This window comes from Perna viridis, chromosome 3 (assembly GCF_037379345.1).
Source record: "Perna viridis isolate PV_CMFRI_1.1 ecotype Kerala chromosome 3, ASM3737934v1, whole genome shotgun sequence".
Lineage (NCBI taxonomy): Eukaryota > Metazoa > Mollusca > Bivalvia > Mytilida > Mytilidae > Perna > Perna viridis.
In genome coordinates, this window is record NC_142447.1 from 55566852 (window position 1) to 55589988 (window position 23137).

General features: G+C 32.0%; 1 protein-coding gene across 1 annotated transcript in view; it reads right to left on the reverse strand.

Annotated features, from left to right (window-relative positions):
• Positions 1–344: 344 nt before the first annotated feature.
• Positions 345–23137, reverse strand: part of LOC148622978 (DNA-directed RNA polymerase III subunit RPC3-like) — a 30973-nt gene continuing 8180 nt past the window's right edge. The window contains exons 6-15 of the mRNA XM_088573390.1: positions 22296–22388; positions 21347–21427; positions 19939–19990; positions 10952–11012; positions 9463–9529; positions 7923–8006; positions 7564–7665; positions 7039–7088; positions 6314–6463; positions 345–468 (exon numbers count right to left, since the gene is read on the reverse strand). Of these exons, the coding sequence (XP_088429516.1) occupies positions 360–468; positions 6314–6463; positions 7039–7088; positions 7564–7665; positions 7923–8006; positions 9463–9529; positions 10952–11012; positions 19939–19990; positions 21347–21427; positions 22296–22388 (849 nt within the window). The 3' untranslated portion in view covers positions 345–359. The remainder of the gene's footprint in view (positions 469–6313; positions 6464–7038; positions 7089–7563; positions 7666–7922; positions 8007–9462; positions 9530–10951; positions 11013–19938; positions 19991–21346; positions 21428–22295; positions 22389–23137) is intronic.

Here is a 23137-nt window from a genome sequence, read left to right on the forward strand (position 1 = left end):
TCAAAACTCACTCCTATATGAATGAGTACAGCATACCAAAGGTCACTCCTATAAACATTTGTATAGCGTATCATTAAAAAAATTATGATAGATATCTTTGTATTTAGTACAAAATAAACAGCATATGGCAGCAAAATAATGCAAATAATTAGGCTTTTCTATAGATGATCCATGTGTTAAGACTTACATTGCATTTTAACAAAAGTATTATAAAACCATGTATACACATACATTCCATATATTTATGTATAACCAACTTTAATATGAACGAATCCATATGAGTTTAAATACAGACTTCAAATGTCCAATAAATAAGTTATTGACTGAATAAAAAAGGCAGGCAATAAAACTGTAATATTTTATTTTTTATTTGTGACATTCTTAAATCTTCTGTCTTGATCAGCATAAAATAAGTACATTTCTAGAACAAATATTGTATCATCTATTTGTATTTCACTGTTCTCCAACCTGAAAAAAATTAAAATTATTAGTGTTTATAAAACAATATAATTCAAGCCAACAACTAATTTAAATATTCAGTTGAAATATTTAGGTCAGACAATATCAAATTAGTCTGTTAATTGTTTCGGTAGTCACAATATGACAAAATAATAGATATAAAACATCACTTGACATGAAAGTATATAATGGCAAGTTACTCATTTTTCCTAGGCCTACAGTCTGTCATAGAAGTTTTGTTAAATAACAGACCATAGCTGGGAATAATTTACTTAGTTAAATATTCTACTTACCATTTAGTAAATTGTGTTATACTAAAACTTTGACAACCAATTGATTAAGAAAGACAGTATCAAAAATTTGGGTTTTTTTATTTAAATATTATTACTTGTCCCTTCCGAGATATTTGTTTACTTAAAATGCACGTTTATGAGTTAGGGAGACAACTTGTGTCAGATCAATAATATGTGAATTCTTAGCAATTTTTTGTTGTTAAAGAAATAAAGCCTTATTAAAAACACACATTCAAATAAAGATTTGTTTGGCTTAGTTTGACTTTTTTACTAAATAATATCCTCTTCAAAGACCCTTTCTGCTCTTTTTTACTGAGAAAGCAATAAACCACAATGTTTCAAAGGGAGATAATCCATAGATACATACAAAGAACCACTATAAGTTTAACCATTGAAGTTCTAGTAGTGATATATAATATAGTTGTTTGGTATTGTTATTTCTGTCCGTTTATACAAAACATTTAAACAAGGAAATTAAATCACAATTTGGAAACATCATGTGCCACCCAACCTCATATTTCTTTGATTTTTATATGGAACTGTCCCCAGGAAACTGTCACTACTAAGTCATATAAGTCTGAATAGGGTACATTTTGTTCTAACTTGTGCTAACTCTGTCTTAACTTTTCTAAATATGTCTGAAAAATACTTGGATTGTCTCGACTGTCTCACCATGTCCAATCAAGTCTCCAAAAGTCTTGACTGTGTTTCGACTTGTCTTATCTTGTCTTGGCCAGTCTCGATCAAGTTTTCACAAGTCTCAACCTGTCTTGAAGAGTCTTGAACAGTCTTACCAGTCTTGAATAGTCCTAAAGAAGTCTCGACTAGTCTCAAATTAATCTCAAACTGTCTCGATAACATATATTTAACAATTTAGGACTGAAAACAGTCCTAATTTAAGAATTCAATGATAAACCCTCTGTATCTCTTTTATGCATGAATTGCCTTTTGCATAATTTTTATGGAGAGTGTTACTTAATTATTCAGGTTATAGGAAAGAACATTTAAAGTGATACTATGATATGGAAAACGTCAAAGTTCGGATGGAAGAATTTGAAAAGAAAGTCAAATAAAAATATTTTAATTGAAAAATTTGATGTTTCACCGCTGCCTGTGAAATAAAAAAAATATATTATATACAATTTGCTCTGCCTTATTTAAATCAATGCATGCATACAAACATTTTCAGTAGATAACAGATTATACATACTCTTAGATTTAAACAGCAATATTGTGCTGAGAAATTGAATCAGTAACAACTAAAAAATGTAAAATTTTGGCCAAAATTGAGCAGATTATAGGTTGAAAACCCGTTTGTGGTTACCTCTGAAGACTGTCTTTTTTTAAATACTCCTGTTCAGCCCCGAAGTTATTATTAAAAAGAATTTGAATCGCTTTTCGGTGCATCTTAACACCGCTCAGGAGTCCTGGGTACAAACAGGACCGGATAAAAATTCTAGGTACCTGTAAGTGATGTTCATCATTATACTAGAGAAAACTGTATACTGGTATTTACGCTATTCAGCCAATATACAATATACCGTGCAACCGGTCTTGGCGCGTGACATTTATTACGATCTTCGAAATCACAATACACATATTACTATAACAAATTTCGAACAAAATTGTGCAGATTATAGCTTGAAAACCCTTTCGTAGTAATCTCTGAAGCCAGTCTTTTTTAAACACTCCTGTTCAGCCCCGAAGTTATTTTTAAAAAGAATCTGAATGCTGTTCGGTGCATCTTAACACCACTCCTGAGTCCTGGGTACACACAGGACCAGATGAAAACACTAGATACCTGTATGTGACGTTCATCATTATACCAGAAAACATTGTATACGAGTATTTACGCTATTCAGACAATATACAATATACCGTACAATTGGCCCGGCACGTGGCATTCATTACGGTCCTCGAAATCACAACACCTATATGAACTGCTTGAATCACATAAGCGATAAACATGGTACCGAATAAATTGATGTTGTATCATATTATTTTTTAAGAATTCTTCTTTTTTCTTCTTTTATTTGTTTTTTTATGTTGTGTGTGCGGTTTTTTTTCAAGAAATAAAAATTATAGTTTATAAAAGGATGTATATAGAGAAGAAAATGTGTTAAAACTCCTGCCTATCGATAATAGTATTATCGTTTTTAAATTAATTTTCTATATCTTAAGTACATCTATGTATAGTCGGAAGAGAAATCAAATTATGTTTTAAGCATTTTAAAACTAATTGAAGATATGAGAGATGCGAGATGCATCCCTATATAGCACAAGGAAGGAAGATAGTGTGGACTGACGGAAGTACGGACACTCTACATGTTTACATATCCTCACTTTGCAAGTTTAGATATAACGATATCCAAATGCCTGACCATTTAATGATATGATTTAACGTCTTTTGGCAGAAAGAACGAGAACGACTTTACCAATCGAACAGACCCTGCTTTAAACTAGTCGTTCAGCCAAATAAAAGAAGTTCGCACTCTCGCTTGCACCGAAAACAATGTGTCTGGCTATCTTTTTGTTAAGATGTAACTTGTATAAATATTGCGAGATATGTATTCAAAATCTGTTGCGGATGTTCCGCGTTTATGTTGTAGATGCATAATTTTGCATGATAACGCAAAAAATATAACAATAAACAGTTTAGTTGACGCTAATAAGCCTCTGTGGTTACATGTACATGTTTGACATAATATACAAAAGGTTTATGAACTATCTCACTTTTTATCTAATAAGAAGCAGACAAGTGACATGCAGCAAATTTGTATCAGTGTCATGTTTAACAATATACATGTAATAAACACATGCAATTATTGACTCCTTTTAGTTTGGCTATACCTAATAAAATAGAATGTTTGAATTTGTTAACAAAACACAATCATCATAATCATCTGAGATGTAAGCAGGTTGTTTCTATAGTTTATAAGCTATTCTTTTTTCAGACGGTAGGTTCGGTGTAACACTTAGATCGATTTTTTTTAAACGAACATGTGTCTATTGGTATCAGAGAGGAGCCAGTAACGCGAGGGTATAGAGGTGAAAGATGTCTTATTTTACATTTGTATAGTTGTTGACCTGTATCAAATTAAAAGGGACTTCGTGTATGTACATGTACCTGTATGATGAATTGTCAATATGTACATTTGTATTACGGTTTTTCTATACAGTAATCTTTATAATATACACGTATGTTTTATCGCTATATTTAATGCGAACCTTTCTTGGGTTAGTCCTAATATTATAAAAAAAAACCTTAATCAGGGGCTTTATTATTCCCTAATTAATTAAGTTTTCAGAATTTAACATAAATACATGTATTTAGACACAAGGTAGTTACCTGACATTACACAGATACTGAGTGGAATTATTTAATATGTAATATACTAGTGGTACACTTGTACATGTATATATAGTTCATTTTTGGTATCAAAGTAATGTCATAAAATCTAGTATTGAGTCTACTGCCCAAGTGAACCGAAGACGAGAAATATGAATAAAATTTAAACCTTATACACATGTAGTTACACTTGTAACAAAGAATTAAAAAAAAATGATAAAATTCCGATCTGAATGGATATTTAAGGCTCCTCCCTTATTCCACTTCTACATGTATAAAATTTACATGAGTATTTCTATTTAAAGATTAGACAGCTCAACTATAAACAAATTACCTTAATGATTAATTATTTCAATGTGTGATGTTTGGTACGGAGACTCATTTTCTTTACATTGTATATGTATCGTACATGTTTAATTCATACGCACAATTAATTTGCGCGCTGGGGTTTGAAATAGGCAGCAGATGTGTGTAAATAATTTGTGTTTATATCGAGTTAAAAATAAAGCGGAATTAGCGAGAAAACTACAATGCAATTTTTTAGAGATGCCTCATTGGAATAAATAAAAATAGAACTTCATGTATTTCAGTGATAAACTCACCTCAACGGTGCAACCAAAGAGATCTTTAATCAAAAATATGTTTACATGTAGACTAGACTAGAAGCTTGAAACTAGTATTTCTATATTAAAAATTTATTCTTTCAAAAAATGACGATTTATGTTGATTGTGCCACAACCCTGTTGTCGGCTATTTATTTTAGTTAATCGGATTCCCTTGGATAAATCCACGATGATATATATACTTATAACTTAATTTTTCGTTTGGACTGATTTGCAAATACATTATGTATCGGACTTCATTTGTAGTTAATTCAAGGGACGATTTTCCCTCAGTTAAAGATAGCGTGGGCAGCTTCTTTTATCTTGTCGCGGTTCGAGGATCTGTTGACACAGGTGTGGGCTTGCAATTAACAGACAAGTATACACGCAGGACTTCATTAGATGTAACATGATTATTTAATTATGAAACAAGTTGCAGAGTCATTAAATCAGGAAAACAATAAGTTTCGGTCTACCCCAGTGGTTTAATGTAAATGTTGCATAACAAGAACAATAAACATTTCACAAGATTTTTTTAAATATGTTTTGGGGAGGAAAAAAATTGTCACGCAAAATCTCTCACATAAAAGAGTTGAAATCAGGGATATCTCCCCTATACCGACTGTCAGAGGTTACAAGACCTCACCTTTGGGAACCCTCTCATGTTTGGGATACTATCCCTCATACGCCAGTTTTTTAGTCCATTGTAAAACTTTAAAGTTATCTAAATAATATGCATACAATTTGTTAAAAAGTGGGAATATTTGTGTAATTTTAAGTAACTTTTGAAAATAAAGTACATTTTCATTTTCATTATTTCATAAGTTACAGGTCCAAGTAAAACACAATATTTCAAGGCCCACAACTATTTAGATATATCCCGGATATGAAAATTAAGAATATTATATGTTTGAAGTGGCTCAAATAAAACGTTAATTACAATAACGAATAAGTGAACAATAGCCACTTTTAAAATGTAAAAAGGAACTACATAAAAACATATAGATTAAAGGTACAAAATTGACAAAATGACATTATGTCGTGAAATGTTAAAGTAAAGGTATATCAAATATTTAGATATTAGAATTAAAAGTATTTTTATTCAGAAAAATATGCTTTAAATACAATAAACATCCCCACTTTTAAATAAATTAAGACAATTTCCAAACATTCTAATGATATAATTGATGAATAACTCACGTCGAGACTAATAAGGTTGTTGCGAGCTTTGAATGAAATTGTTGAGACAGTTTAAGACTTAGTTGAGACTGGTTGAGATTAAGTCGAGACTATTCGAGACTGGTAAGACTGTTTGAGACTGGTCAAGACAAGTTAAGACTGAGTCAAGACAAGTCGAGACATGGTCGAGACTAGTTGAGAATAGTTTTGACAAGGTGAGACTCGGTCAAGATAATCCAAGTATTTTTCAGACATATTTAGAAAAGTTAAGACAGAGTTAGCGCAAGTTAGAACAAAATGTACCCTATTCAGACTTATATAACTTAGTAGTGTGTGGGTTGTAAATTGATAATGGTCAAATGTAACAATGTACCATGTAACATCAAATTTTAATTGCCTTTAATGCCAAGGGGCAGTAGATTTTTACTTACATTTGAACATTTCGTTTAACAGAAATAATTTGAGCTTTCTCCACAGGTGTGATAGTTTGTTCTATTTCATCTTTTTGGTTTTCGTCTCCACCAGCCTGTTCTATAGAGGCCACTATAGCATCCACTCTCTCCTGCTTCTCTAACAGTCGTCTAGGGAACAATTTTATTCAAAATGTTTTACTTAAATATCATAAAAGTCATAATTGAAAATTCCAGAAAAAGTTTTGTTGTGGTCAACAAACCTATTCATCATTCATGCCAATTTAAGTATAATTAAGTTCTCAAGTGATACATACTAAAAAATGTGTCCCTTTTGGTTTTAAGTGAAGTCTTGAGTAGCCAATTCAAGCATATATGCCTGTTTAGTGGCACCAAAAGATCAATTGTTCAGTTAAATGGCGGATCCAGAGGGGGTGCAGGGGGTTGACACCACCTTTTAATTAGAAAATTTGTTATTTTCATGTGTAAAATTGACAAAAAATGGCAAATAATGTCCTAGCATCCCCCTTTTAATGAGGAACCCTAGCTGGCACCCCTCCTTTTCAAAGTGTCTTGATCCGCCCCTGCAGTTTACACGTGTCCAGCATCTAAGTTTTTCAGATATTTTCAAAATAGTAGCAGAAGTATTTTTGTACATTTGAGGAAATAATGATAAATTCAATTAGTACAAGTGGGTATATAGGTGAAAACCAACCCTGACACTTAAAATACATTGTAAATCATACCTGTGCTCTGATAGCTCACTGTCTTTTTTAATCATTGCATTCAGTAGGGCCTGAAAATTTAGTAGATTACTTTGTTACGATGTTTGACAATGTTTATCAATAAATACTTCCAAATTTAATTTAAGATTTTGATGTATTTAAGAATAACAATCATTAAAAACCAGAACTACAAGCAAATTGAACTAAATTTAAAGGTATTACTTGTCTATGTATCAATACTTTTATGAATACGAAGTGCCTGAAAGATGTGCAACTTAACCTGAAGTATTTAAAAAGTTCAAATACAAAACAAATAGCAAGAAAACATATATATGTGTTTGTCTTAAGAGGTTAAACTAACCTGATATGACCTCTCTAATTCCCACTGTAAAACTTACCTGATATGACCTCTCTAATAATCGCTGTAAAACTTACCTGATATGACATCTCTAATACTCGCTGTAAAACGTACCTGATATGACCTCTCTAATACTCGCTGTAAAACATACCAGATATGACCTCTGTAATACTCGCGGTAAAACCTACCTTATACGACCTCTCTAATACTCGCTGAGCTAGTTTTAGGATATCAACTTTGAACAAATAAAATGTCCGCGATGGAGCATGATCAGGAGTCTTGGATATCTCCTGAAATTAGAGAGGTTAATCTGATTTCTAATACAGTCATGATAATATTACTTAGTCTGAGGTTACCAACCTGGTATGCTACATACAGCCTCATTAACTTGTTTCACTCTTACTGGGCCGATATGTTTATATACTTGAACTTAAAAGGTAAAACTTTCTTGTTTCTTAACAATTAATTTTCTGCCAATAAAAACATCTTTAGTAGAGTAGATAAAGGAAAAAATTATCAAAATAATTATTTCTGACACTAAACTTACAGATGTCGTGATGAAATTCTGTATAAACATATCATACAATAATTCTTTAGCCTCCTTAGCTGATATCATAGCAAAATCTTCTATCTAAATGTAACATTAATAAAAAAATGTATGTACAGGAATATACATATACAATGATAATCATAAGAGTTATAATCATAAGAGTTATAGAGTATAATCATAAGGTAGCAAGTCACGACTTTATATATAATATAGTGACTTACTGTAAAAGTGTCAATTTTCACACTGGACAAAAAAGCGCGAAAATTAGTACCCGTGCAATTGATTTTCAACTCTATATAATGCTTTTCATTTTTTGAAACTGCTAAAATGAAACCCACTATTATGTTGACTTGACAGAATAAAAAAATTCAGTATCTTAATACATGTACAATAAAAAACACTTTAGACAACTAAAGTCATTGAGATATAGTGGGAATTTAGTTACATGTCAATGAGATAAAGTGGGAATTGAAGATCAAATAGGTGTCAGTGAGATTTAGTGGGCATTGAAGATCAAATAGATGTCAGTGAGATATAGTGGGAATGGATAGTCAGATATGAGTCAGTGAGATAAAGTGTAATAATTCTTTATATCTCTAATGCTGCTACCACTAAATTATCTAATTATGAAATATTAAACAACATGCTGATCTTCAGTACCCACTATATTTCATTGAGATATAGTGGGAATTGAAGATCAAATAGGTGTCGGTGAGATTCAAAGGGAATTGACGATAAGAAAGATTTCAGTGAGATATAGTGGGAATTAAAGATCAAATAGGTGTCGGTGAGATTCAGTGGGAATTGACGATAAGAAAGGTTTCAGTGAGATATAGTGGGCATTGAAGTCTAGATTGGTGTCGGTGAGATCCAGTTGGTATTGACGATAAGAAGAGTTTCAGTGAGACTTAGTGGGTATTGAAGTCTAGATTGGTGTTATTGAGATATAGCAGGAATCAAATATCAGATAAGTGTCATTGAGATACTGTGAGAATTAAAAACCAAATAGGCGTCAATGAGATGAAGTGGGAATTGAAGATCAAAAAGGTGTCGTTAAAATAAAGTGGGAATCGACAATAAAATAGGTGTCATTGAGATATAGTGGGAATTGAAGAACAGATAGGTGACAGTGAAATATAGTGAGAATTGAAGGTCAAATAGGTGTCATTGAGATATAGTGGGAATTGAAAATTAGATGGGTGTCAGTAAGATATAATGGGAATTGAAAATCAGATAAGTGTCAGTGAGATATAGTGGTAATTGAAGAACAGTTAGGTGTCTGTGAGATATAGTGGGAATTAAAATCCAGATAGGTGTCAATGAGATACAGTGAAAAAATCAAGTAGGTGTCTGCGAGATGGTAAATTATTTAATAACATGCTGTTTGAGGTTGTATCTAGGGAAAGCAACATTGAAGATGTAATTTTGACAATGTTTTGTTTTAGTTGTACATCTATACATGAAACTTTTTTATCTAGGTGTGAGTTAAAGTGTATAATGTCATGATTATGCAGAACTACCACCATCAACAACTTACTTGTTTCTGTTCTAAATGTTTCTTTAAAAGTAACACTCTAAAAATTCTAAGACACTTAGAACCAAACCTGAAAGAAGTAAAACATTTATTGATGAACAAATATTCGCCTAAAAGCTATGTCATACTAAAAAGTTTGTTTGTGAGAGAAATTTGTCTCTGTTGACAAAGAATACAGAGATTAAGAAGAATGAAAGACAATTCATGAGTGAATGGGTAGCATTTTGTTTCCAATAAATGTGGTGCAATTGAATGCAAGATGGATTTCATGTACTGGTTGTATAAAAATGCAAACGTGACAAAACTACGAAAGTGTTCTTAATCTACTTAAGTTTGAGTTAAACAGAAGAAAATCTTAAAACAAAGCTAAGTTCAAGAAACTACATAGATACGTCAAAATGCATAATTAACTGTTAACTTCTGTTTACTGTCCAATAACTCTTCATAGTATTAAAAAAAAACAATGAAATATAAAAGGGGCTTCCTTTCATGAAGACTGAGGCCATTTACCAACAAGAGATTCACAAAAGCCTGAATTGTTCACCTGGTTTAATAGCTTAAAAAAATTGAATACATGCAAAACCGAAAAATTAAACACTTTTGACCAATTTTGCACTGATGATATTTGTCATGGTACTGAACATTTAAACATTAATCATCAATCTACATATGTTAACAGAATAACATGCTAAAAGTGCAAAAAATCATAAAAAATGAAATCAACAGATTTTTCTAAATTTGCTCCATTCATAGATCTTTACATACTTTGACATACATATTTTTTTTAAAATTTACATTTATCGTCAATCTACTATTGGTTTGTTAACAACAGGCAAAAACAGGGAAAATGGTCAAAATGACACTCTCTGGGGCTATGACTCCAAGAAGGGTCAGTAGATTTTTCTGACATTTGTACCAAAATAGATATTGAAATACTGAAATACTGACATCAATCATCAATCTGCTTTTCTCTCTAAATAATAGGCAAAAACTGCCAAAAACCAAGAAGGTTAATTTAGCAAAAAAAGGAAGGGCAATAACTGCAAAATTAGTAAATCGACTATCTTTAAAATTTCATGTAAGATAGATCTCTTCAAGTCGAAGAGCCCAAGATGTCTCAGATTTCTTTTATCTGTTATGGTTTTTGATACAAACAAAAATTTATGGTGACACCCCATGTTCTATTTTTAGTAACAGCAGCCATGTTTTTAATAAGGGACCATAACATATTTTTTTGGAGTAGACATGCAAAGGATAACTGTCACCATGTTTTATTCAATGCTGTTCAGTGGATTCAGAGGAGTAGATTTTTTAAGAAAAGTTAACGACAGACAACAGATGACAACAATGACGACAGACGCAAAGTGATGATTTAAGCCAGGTTAGCTAAAAATGTATTAAAATCCCTCAATTCTCTTCGTCATATTGTACCACTTTTCTATTTACTAACAATCAGTTACATCAAAATACATCCATCATAAAAATGATTTACCTTTCTAAAACAACAGTTTCTAGATGTGATGTAGCTATCTGAGTTAATGCTTTGTAAATATCTTTTATTAGTTAAGAAATGTCTAATTTACTTCGTTTACTTGCTTATAAGACAAACTTAGTACAGAAGCTAATTTCAGACACAATTTTATTTATCAAATGTTCCCTAAATAAACCAGTTAATCCTTCTTACAAGGATCCTTTCAATCTAAAAGTAAACAAATTAAGACAGATTCTAGTATGACATATGATACTAACAACCCAATCTTAAGGTTCCTACTTTACAAAAAAAATCCATGACCTGTCCTGTCTATAAGGTCTACCAGAATAAGTAAGGTCTCGTTTATTCTGGTTCTAGTTGACAGATTTTATATATTGTGTGAGAAATCAACGTTTTACGTACTTCAGTAAACATCGTGAAGAACACAAGTAGGGAAATCCCGTTTTCTTTTTTTTTTTTTGGTTTTTTTTTTTTTTTTTTGGTTTATCAAGGAAACATCAAACCTTTTACCTCTCATCATTAACTAACTTCTTTCTCAAAATACATGTATAATACTGCTATAATTATAAACAAAGGATCTGAATCACTTACTGTAAGTAATAGCTTCATTACTTTGAGAATCAAATTTCTGTAAAGTTTGTAATTTCAGAGATCTGGCACTGTTTTGTTATTTTAATGATTTTTTGTCATCCAAGAATAATATAAATGGTAATATAAACTTTAAAAGCTATAAACAGCACATATTTCAGTAACACAGATGAAAACATTTTTAAGTGACATCCTCAAATAGGACAACTTGATCAATTCATGCTTGGCACCTTTCTGAATGCAGTCGTATACTGAACTCAGGGCATAATCTAGGATTCAGAGAATGGGAGAAGTGAGTCGTGAATGGGAAGAAATCTTACTTTACCGCTAGAATTTTTTTATTGAGTTCATATATAGTTGTATATTAATATGAACATTATTCTAAAAAATGATAAACAATTAAGATAAGTTTATTACTGTAGGTGATCAGATTGTCATTGAGAACTTGTTTCTTAATAGCATGTTGTCTGCACTTGCATGTGGTCACTTCCTGAAAAAGAAAATCTTCGTAAATTATCTCTGTTCTGTCATTGTGATGAGTGCACTGGTATTTCAACCTTCAAAGACATTGTTATTCATCAGCAGTATGGGGCTTCAGGAAATTTAACTCAATTGACAATATTCAAAATCGTGCACTCTGTCCATTATTTTGCTCCTATTCTTGAACTACAAGGAGTTGTCGGCTGGTTACCAAGTCAGTAACATCATTGGATAAATGAGGTGAGATTCTGGAACAGATTACTGCCGTCTGATTGTGATCGAATCATAAAAAATGCTGTTTGAACTGGACTATCTAAAGTGTACGAACATCTGGTGTAGTGACATGAAATATATAGTCCAGCAGCTTGATATGGAAATTTTTTCATCTCAAAGTCGAAAGTCGACAATAGATTTAAAAGCTGTAGAACAGAAATTACTTGAATTGTACTCCGTATTATGGTCAGATTCTTTACAAAATGTTTCGAAACTGAGGACTTGTAGAACTTTTAAAACGAATTTCAAACTAGAGAGTTATGTGACATTGAACTTAAGCAAATCAGAGTGATCTCATTCAGCGAAAGAGTAATCAAGGTAACCAAGGTTATAGCGGTAATCAAAAGAATGTATTCCAGGGACAAAAACCAGACATGGAAAACAGACATACACAACAAAGAACATAAAGTAACTAAAATCATACAAACAAAATAACAAAAGTAAATGAGCAACTCGGACTCCACTAAAAACTAAGAGCATGGACCAGATGCACCGGTAGGGTAAGCATCCTCTGCTTTTCTAGAGACACCCGCCGAGTTGCTCATAAAAAGTCAAGTCCGGGGTAGACAAACGAGGAAAGGAAAACTATGACCCGTTGAATAAATCAGTTTTCAAATTTCGCTTTAAGTATTTTACCACTACACATTGAGACAGGACGTTATATTGGTGAACAGATCGAGGATAGACTGTGTGCAATCAGCAGACCGTGGAGTCAGAGACCCATTTTCTATTAGAATGTGATCTTTATAACATTCGAAATGACACTTTTCATGATATTGTTTATTTTAATGAATATACATTCATGATTTGTTTACTGTCCGAGCTTCCAATTTAAGACCTTCTCACATATGCAAGTGATCAACTGATAACGCTTTTTAATACTTCTACTTTCAAATTCCTTTTTTTTTCTTTTTATTCATTACGTTAAAGATGTTCTATTGACAACCCGTGACTATCTTTTGTTTCTAAATAAAATGATTTAAATAAGAGGTGACTTAAAGGTCCGAAAGGTCGGGTGTTTGATACATTATACTTATTCAATGTAACATAAATATCATATATGTTAACACAGGTCAATATAATAAAATAATTACTTACTTACTTACGTACTTACTTACATTTAAAATGTTTCGTGGAATTAATTTCAAATCATTGAAAATTATAATTTAAATTGATAAATGAATGACTGTATCTTGAAGATGCGGTCTATAATCCAATTATCACGTGACGTGATTTGTACAAAATGGAGTGTTATTTTGCTCTTCAAGAAAACATGGATTTTGGAGTCATACATTTTGTACTTTATATTTTGGACCTAAATTTCGCAACAGTGAATATTATTATAATTATACATTAGCAATTTGCAACTTTTTCAGGATTTTTACTAACTTGCTCATTTATCCTTATTTCATATATTTCGAAAATATTTGTCAGTTTTCATTGTGACCTGACCTAATATAGCCTGGGGGTTCGATTTATTTTGAAGATATATACTGAAAAGTACTCAAAACATAATTTCCTAAGTTGGACTTTGGATCTTATGGTAAAAAGGTTGTAAATAAGAACCGATGACCCCTAACGTCAACCGAATTAGTCAATAAGAACAGTGGCAATCTAGTCAATGAAAGAGACTTCGTCATTGATTACTACGAGTCGGGCTATGGTAGAAAATGAGACGCACAATCCCGTTGTAAGTCTCATACTACAAATCGTCACGAACATACAAAATAGTATTAGCCAATTAAGTGCGAACATAGATAAAAGGCTAGATGCACTGAATAACTCAGTAATGCTTGTATCCGGTAGAGTAACAAGATTAAGAGACCGAAACCGATGATTTGAGTAAGAAATTTCTCCAATGCAAAGAAAGCTGTCGGGGTATAAGTGGCCTATTCGATAAGGCATACCAACAAATAAGACTGAATACCACAAATCTGATTAAATATGATGCAGATATAAAGAAAGTCGGGCATCAAGCGGTATATATAGCCCCAGAGAAATCGCTTCAATTAAGGAGCGAATAGAAACACTAGAGAGGCGTGGTCCGATTCATATGAATACTGCTATAGATAATTCTGCGATACAAAGGCTGCAGGAATCTGTTGAGGTTCTATGAAAAACAACCTAATTTTTACAAACTTACTTGAGCAACGCAACGAAGATATCGAAAGAAAACTAAAAGCTATTCTATTTGACCAACTTGGTATAGAGCACGAAATTCACTTCGGATATGTACACCGCTTTGGAAGACAGCAAAAAGGTAAAATCCGACCGATAGTGGCGAGATTTCTTAATCATAAAGATATGGACCTAGTACTCTCTGAAGCTCGGTGGCTTAAAAACACACTCTGGGGTATTTACGAACAATTCCCAAAATCCGTGGAAAGAAGTTATACCCGGCCCACAAAGAATTTAACAGCAACGGCGGCAAGCAAAACTTGTACGAGACAAATTGTTCATAGTGCACAATTCATACAAAGGACAAGGCACCGAGAATCGTACAACCGAACTTTACTGCTACAGATCCAAAAACTCTGCAACAAACCGAGTTTAATGTAACGGAACCGAAAACCGCACAACCTGTGAACAGTGCGACGCAGGATACTGGCTATAGAGACAAACTTTTATAATCGCCGAAAGACAACGAGAGGCGATATAAACGTACGAAAATGGGATCCAACAGTTCTCAGTCTGGTAGTGATTCACCCTTGCCATCTGACCAACGGTCCAAAGATCACATTAGATCTCCTTCCAACCCAGACATTGCATACTAGGAATGCCTAGGGGATCTTGCCTTCTATGAACTTGCATAGTTGTTACAAAAACGATAAAGATGGTATTATAGATTTAAATGTTTATATGCCAATGTCTTTACTATATCATGAATGTATAGTTAATGATTATGATACGTTCGTATAATCATGTATTTGGATATAAAGGACAATATTACCACATGTTTGAATGTGATTTTTCTTCAGTTAATTCGGACTGTTGTGAAAGTAATTTTTTAATGAGTTCTTATTGTGAACAAGATACTATAAATACTTTAGATAAAAATTTGTCAGTCAGAAATGAAAAACTAAAATGTGCCCTATTTGCTGTGGAATAAACAGTAGATTACAATATCCTGAATTAATAAATTTGCACCAGAGTAATGATATTATATGCTTAGTAGAGACAAAAACGGATGACTTAGATATACTCGACTGTCCAGGTTATAAATTTCATATGAAAAATAGAAGAAAAGTCAGAAACAAACGTTCAGGGGGGTTATTGTATGATTTAAAGAAAATTTTTATTGCAATATTGAATTTATAAGTAATTACTGTAAATTTGTTTTATGGTTTAAATGTAACGAGAGTCTGTTTAACATTGATCAAACTGAAATTTTTGGTGCCAAATATATTCCTCCTGCGTTTTACTAAGTATTCTTTAGAGGAAGCTTTTAATGAAATTGAACAGGAATATCTATCCCTTTCAGAGCAAACAGAGTATGTATAACTTCTAGTGATTTTAACGCAAGAACAGGAACTAATCTAGATTTTGTTAAATTTGACGAAAATGAATTTTATTTCTGAATTCATTGAAGATTTAACCGGACGCTTAGATGCTCTAAATTTTCTGTTGAACGAGTAAATATGGATAAAACAAAAAACCGATATGGAAACTATCTTTTGAATTTCTGCAAATGCAACTGTTTAAACTTAACGGAAGAGCAGGAAATGATAAAAACGTAGGAAAACTAACGTGTAGAAATGCAAGTGTAGTTGACTGCTGTATTTGCAGCCCGGAACTCTTATTGTCTGTACATAACTTTGATGTACTTGACATGAGTAAACTTTACTCAAATGTTCATTCACCTGTTATTGTCAAATTTAAAATAGATATTGAAAACATAATACATGAAAATCGTAATCCTGAAAGTAACGGGACAGTCACGCAAAAAATTATGCCTTGAGACAATGAAAAGTTAAATGAATTCAAAAACAATATCAATAATAATACAGTGTTGGAACTAGAGCATAAACTAATCTTTCAAAGTAACGAACAAGGCATAACGACCGAGACAGTTGACTCACTGCTTAAACATGTGAACTCATGAACTCGTGGATCGTTATGATGTATCCATCTGCACCATGAAAACTGATTTATTCAACGGGTCATAGTTTTCCTTTCCTCGTTTGTCTACCCCGGACTTGACTTTTTATGAGCAACTCGGCGGGTGTTTCTAGAAAAGCAGAGGATGCTTACCCTACCGGTGCACCTGGTCCATGCTCCCAGTTTTTAGTGGAGTCCGAGTTGCTCATTTGCTTTTGTTGCTTTGTATGTATGATTTTAGTTACTTTATGTTCTTTGTTGTGTATGTCTGTTTTCCATGTCGAGTTTTTGTCACTGGATTACATTCTTCTGATTACCGCTATAACCTTGGTTCCCTTGATTACTCTTAATGACTTAAAGGACATTTTCTTGTACTCTGCAGCAGAAACTTTTAGGACTCGTGCTATCAAAAATACGAGAAATGAAAATCTGATAGAAAACAAAGCAAATAAGCGCTGGTTTGATAATGAATGTAAGAATTTTAGACACAGTTTTCGTCAAGCTAAAGGAAAGTTTAAATCAAAGCCTACGATGCAAAATAAAACACATGTCAGGAGCAGAATAGCAATATAAATATATCGTAGACAATAAGTAAAAATCATTTGTAAAAAGTTGTCTGACGAACTACATCATGCATCAAATGATAATCCGATGAAATTTAGGAAAATGCTTGGATCACATAAAAGGAAACAATCAAATATTGAACTTGAACAGCTATTAGATTTTTCCAAAACTTGAATTTAAACTCTATAAATAGTGAAAATGTGGATGAGCTGCTTATTGAAAACCCTACACTGAACAGAAACTATCATATAAATGGTCCAATCTCAAGGGATGAAATACGAAAATGTGTATTTAATTTTAAAAAAGTTAAGGCGTCTGGAGACGATATTACAAATGAATATATTAAAATTCGTTAGACAAATTCTTAGATACCTACGAGAAATTATTTAATATAATATTTGACACTGGTGTAATACCGGGCAGCTGGTTAAGTGGAATAATAAAGCCAATATATAAAAATAAAGGAAAAACTATCGACCAATTACTATTTAAGCTGTCTGGGAAAATTGTTCACAGCTATACTGAGTAAAAGATTAAATAGTTCTTCAGACAAATTTGATATTTAAAGCAAAACCAATACTGCTTCAGAGAAAAATATTCTACTCTCGACAACATATATACCATATATACATTGTTTCAAATTTTGAAAAATAAGAACACTCTATATTGCGCGTTTCTAGACTTCAAAAAAGCTATTGATAAAGTACGGCACGACGGTTTATTTAATAAATTACTTCAAAATAATATCAATGGTAAGATGTATAATGTTATCCATAATATGTATGATAACATTAAATCATGTATTTCCCACAATTCAAAATCTGAATTTTCAATGCGAAATGAGTGTCAGACAGGGAGAAAATCTTTCTCCTTTTCTATTTTCAATTTTCTTAACAATTTAGAAGACTTTTTCGTGTTGCAAAATATTGATGGGTTATCAAGGGTTTCAAAAGATACAGAAAAGAAAACATGGATAAAACGAAAATAATGATATTTGGACTTGGAAGAATCAACCCAAATGAAGAACATTCTTTTAAAGGATCAAAAATCGACATAGTAAAAGAATTTGGATATCTCGGAATTACTTTCACCAGGACATGCAATTTTAAGAAATTTTTTAAGCCGATAAAGCTCTTACAGCAATGCATGAAGTATTAAAAATTGGACGTTTATATAGGCTTTCAGTTAAACTACAATTGGAGCTATTTGATAAGATTATTAAACCAATACTGTCATATGGATGTGAAATTTGGGGCTTTGGGAAAAATGATGTACTCAAGAGAATACACTTAAAAGTTTTGTAACATTTTCTAGAACTTGAAATAATCTTTGCCAAATTACATGGTTTACGGCCAGTTCGGTTGATTTCCTATCAATATTGATATCAAAATTAGATGTATTTCATTTTGGTTTAGATTAGCTTATGGAAAAGAGCAGAAAATTTTTAATAAAATGTACAGACTCTCCAAGATATTTGACCAGGGCAATAGAACTTATAAATCATTACTTTTTATGAAATTTTTTTTTGATGAATGTTGTTAAAAATTGGGTGATGAATATCATATTTTGGAATGTAGTGTCTTAAATGAGGAACGTAAACGATTTCTCTTAAAATATTAACTTCGTAATTATCAGGCTTATTAATTTATCTGTATAGGGACTCCTGGCTTTTTTACACTGTATCATAGGCTCCTGTATACGTTATTGTAAATATCGTATATGCACTCCTTGAGACGTTCATGTTTCCCATTTTAGCGTTGGTGCATCGTTTATCATGCATTTAAACATCAGTTTGTGTTCATTTAAACACACGATAAAAGCATTCATTTAAACACATGCTAGGAGCGTTCATTTAAACGCACGATAGAAGTGTTCATTAATTATTGTACTTTGAGTATTTCCTTGATTAAAATGTTACTTTTATATTTTTTGCTATTATTAATTTATATGATTTCATTAATTCTATCTTTTTCTGTCTTCATTATATGTCAATATTATTATTTTTCGTTGTTCGTCTATCGTGAGTTTAAACGCATGATATAAGTGTTCATCTATCCTGTGTTTAAACTCGCACTAGGAGCGTTCGTTTATCATGCGTATAAATGCATGCTGGGAGCATTCCTTTATCGTGTGTTTGGGTATCGTGCGTGCGGGAAACCTAAATGTCTGAAGGAATGTAGCTATTGTGCTTATTGTATTGTATGTTGCATGCCGTAATCTCTGTACTAATATTTATTGACTTTATGAGAATAAAGATACCTGAATTAGTTTTTCAGATTTCTTAAATTAGTGCCCATAGTGCATTCCATTTCAACAGCTTAATTAACTTTTGTTTGACCTTATCAAAACAAAGTGTCAATTCAGAATCCCTCATACACAAAACTGTGATCCAAGCTGATCCAATTAAAAATTTTCATGTTAAATAATTGTAAATCTGCAGGGGGACTCAATGTGTAAATAAATTAATTATTGTCATCAAATTAAATGATTAATCAAGGAACACAAAATGTACCTTACCTTTTGTGATTGTTTCCCTTTAATTTTTGAACTCATATGCTGAATATGTTTCATTCAAATAGGTTCTACTGGTTTTATCCATTATCCAAGTCACCAAAAGGGGCGAAATATTCCCTGGATTGCTTGGAACTGGTGAAAATTAAGTGAGCTTCCTCCAATTTAAATTTAATTTTTTTTCTTTGCTACGAAAATCACCGCCATTTTGGTTGTTTATTACCTGACATGCTAGAGGTATCTCTCTTTCGTCAAATTGCACAGCGATTTCAATTCTCTTGAAAATACATCAGCTGGCAACTTCTTAGTTTTTTTTTAATTCTTGGCGACTTAAATCTCCATTTTGCTGCCTAGATTATGCCCTGACTGAACTATCCATCAGCATAAAGTTCAGGGAAAAGGAAACATTTAAAGCATTTTCTATTTTCCCCTATACCCTAAGTTGATAGTTTACTGTTATATTTAAAGGATACTGACAACATACATGCCTCCTCCACTTTCATCCACTTTGCTGATAAAACCTGTCTGTGAGAAATATATAAATTTATTAAAGCTTCATTCCTTATTAAAAGTAAATTCTATCTTTCTTGAACAATATCTTGACAATATTGGGAAGCAACTACAATCACTTACGACATATGTACCATCTATACATAGCCCACACTAAATCAATCCATCCAGTAGTTTAACATGTGTACCATCTATACATAGCCCACACCAAATCAATCCATCCAGTAGTACAACATATGTACCATCTATACACAGCTCACACCAAATCCATCCAGTAGAAAAATCTATAATTTTTTACATAATTACATAGATTTTTTACCTTGTGATTTATCATGTTCTGATATGTATAAAATGTTTAGCAGAGGACTTCATAAGTATGATTTTACTTACGTCCAATCCACTTTGTTTAAACTAATCAAGTGGGAGCAAATGACAAAAATGTTCTCAGTTATTCCATATAGTGAAAAATAGCAAAGTTTAACCTAACAGAAAGTAAATATTGGACAGCACCCAAATCCCAACAAATGCTCAGTTGAAATAAATCTATCCATTGGAGCTGAGATAATTGTGATGGAATTTGAACAGACAGAGGGAATGATGAATTGAATGACAGACACACAGGGTGGTTCCAATATACTATCCATTTGTTGAGTGGGGGTATAATATCACAATGGTCTGTTATGCATACAAAGTATACTAATGCTTTAGAAACAATATATTTTTTACAAGTTAATTAAACTACATAACATTGAGAAGAAACCATCTCTAAGGACCACACTATAGCCTAAATAAAGTAAATTATTAATATTTTGGAGAATCAACATTACACAGAAAATTCAAGCTGATCACCCCTCACTGCAAAATACCAAATACTTACACCAAAAGACAACAAAGTTACAGCATGGACAAAAATCATTAACTTGACCTTGAGGTCAGAGTTCATGGTAGGCAACACATCATCTTGAGCTGAACTACCCCCAAATATCAAAAGCCTACACCAAAAAAAACCAAGTTACAGCCCAGACATGATTTGTTATGGACAGATGGACGGCACGACAGATGGACGGCACGACAGATTGATGGACAGACAGATGGACGGCACGACAGATGGACGGCACGACAGATGGATGGACAGACAGAATGATTGCTATAGGATGTCAACCACTTAATGGCTGGCCCTAACTACAAACTTTTTCTTCCCAAAAAATACACATAGATATAATTTTTTCCTCTAACTTTTTTATCAGCTATTTTGTTTTAAATTGTCTACTATTATGATTTCTATCATATATAACTCTTTACGTACTGAATCATCACAAATAACAGACAGTTAGATTTGTAATCAATTATCAAACACATATCTCTACTTACTGAATCATCGCAAATCATAGACAGATAGATCTGTAATAATTTCCTAGTAAGTCCAAAGTCCTGAGGTAATGAGTTAAAAATCTGCAATCAACAAGTGGTCATGTGACTGTGATGTTAAATAGTAGAAAACCTAATAACCTTATCTTCATGAATTAAAAGAAAATTGTTTCTGATATAACAAAGTGAAAGTCACATGATACAAAATTCTTCATACCACACATCAGACCAGTAGAAGTACTTTGTGTATACAACTATTGTACTCATAATGTATAGAAATTCAATTAGTGGTATAAACAACAGTAAAAAAATTAATAATTTGTGAATGGTATAATTAATTGGAACGAGTAAATAACACAACTATTATCCCAAGTGCCAAAGTATGCCAAGATTTATCAAATGTGCAGAAGAATTAACACAAGCATTCTTGACACTACTAATTATATTATACTTATTCATTATAATTAATTAATTAAAATATATTTATTCATGATAATTAATTTATATTATAGTTATTCAGGATAATTAATTAATAATCCTAATTATTGTATAGATTTTTCCCATAATGAATTGTTGTTTTCAACATAGATCTTAAATTCTGTGATTGGTGGATTGATATTTGTGACATTTTGGCAAGAAAATCCAAGAGTGAAATTACCAAATTTATTTCATAGTGTGAATTATCAATTTTAATTAAACAGGGAACATCCCATAAATCACTGCTACCTATATAAACAATAAAATATCAGTAACTTTCATTCCTTTAACAATATTTTTCTTGGTCTACTAAGCACCCATTTATCAGATAAAAATGTACTGTTTGTTCTGTTTTGTTTGGTAGGTTTTATTCCAGGTGCAACAGCAATCAACAACACTGGTCAACAATTGTAAAATCACAATAAGATAAATTCTTCATATGGAGTACAAGCTGCCTCTTTACAGCAATACAAACCTCTGTCAATGTAACAGCATTGGTAACAGTGCTATATGGATCAGACTTCAACTCACTGACTCTAAGTACAGTTCTCAATACCTCTCCGGCCTTCTGTCAAAAACAAAAAAATAACTGTTCAATATTAGATGGTAGTGTTTAAATTGGCATTTAATGAAAGCAATAATTTCAAATTTTGTTGGTTGTAAAGCAAAGACATGAGCTACAACAGCAGTAAAATAAGGAAAGATATATATTAAGATAAATATAAAAAGAGGACACTGTTTAACAGGAAGAAGAGTACTCTTAACACAACTGGCTCTTATCTCATCTTTCTCTATTTAAGTGATTAGAAAAAAAGAATAACTATGTTGTATTTGTTTAAGGAGAATAAACAAACAAAAAAATAAGGAATTTCAATCTCCATAGAATATAAAATACTGCACTGACAGAAAATTTAAAATGAGTAATACAGATTTCAATACAAGTCTATGTAAACTATGGAGTGATTTAAGGAGGTAGACCTAAGGTAAGGGACACAACTCTTACAAATCACTGTATTTACCATTTTACACCAATCTCATGTAAGCATCACAGTAACTTGGACTAATTTTATTCTGTTTCAAAGGAAAGCTTGAAAGGCTTGGTAAAATTGAATATGATACAAACCTGTCACTGATTTCAAGAGTAATGTCCTTTACCCTAGGTCTACCTCCTTAAATAGTTCTCGTGACAACGCTGTAAATTATGTTCTTTAAGCTGTGAGTAGCATGTAAGTCAAAGTGATTGTTTCAGACAACTGTCAACATTGTTCAATATAATTAATATTCATTATGGGTAGAACAAGCCCATTTGGAGTTTGA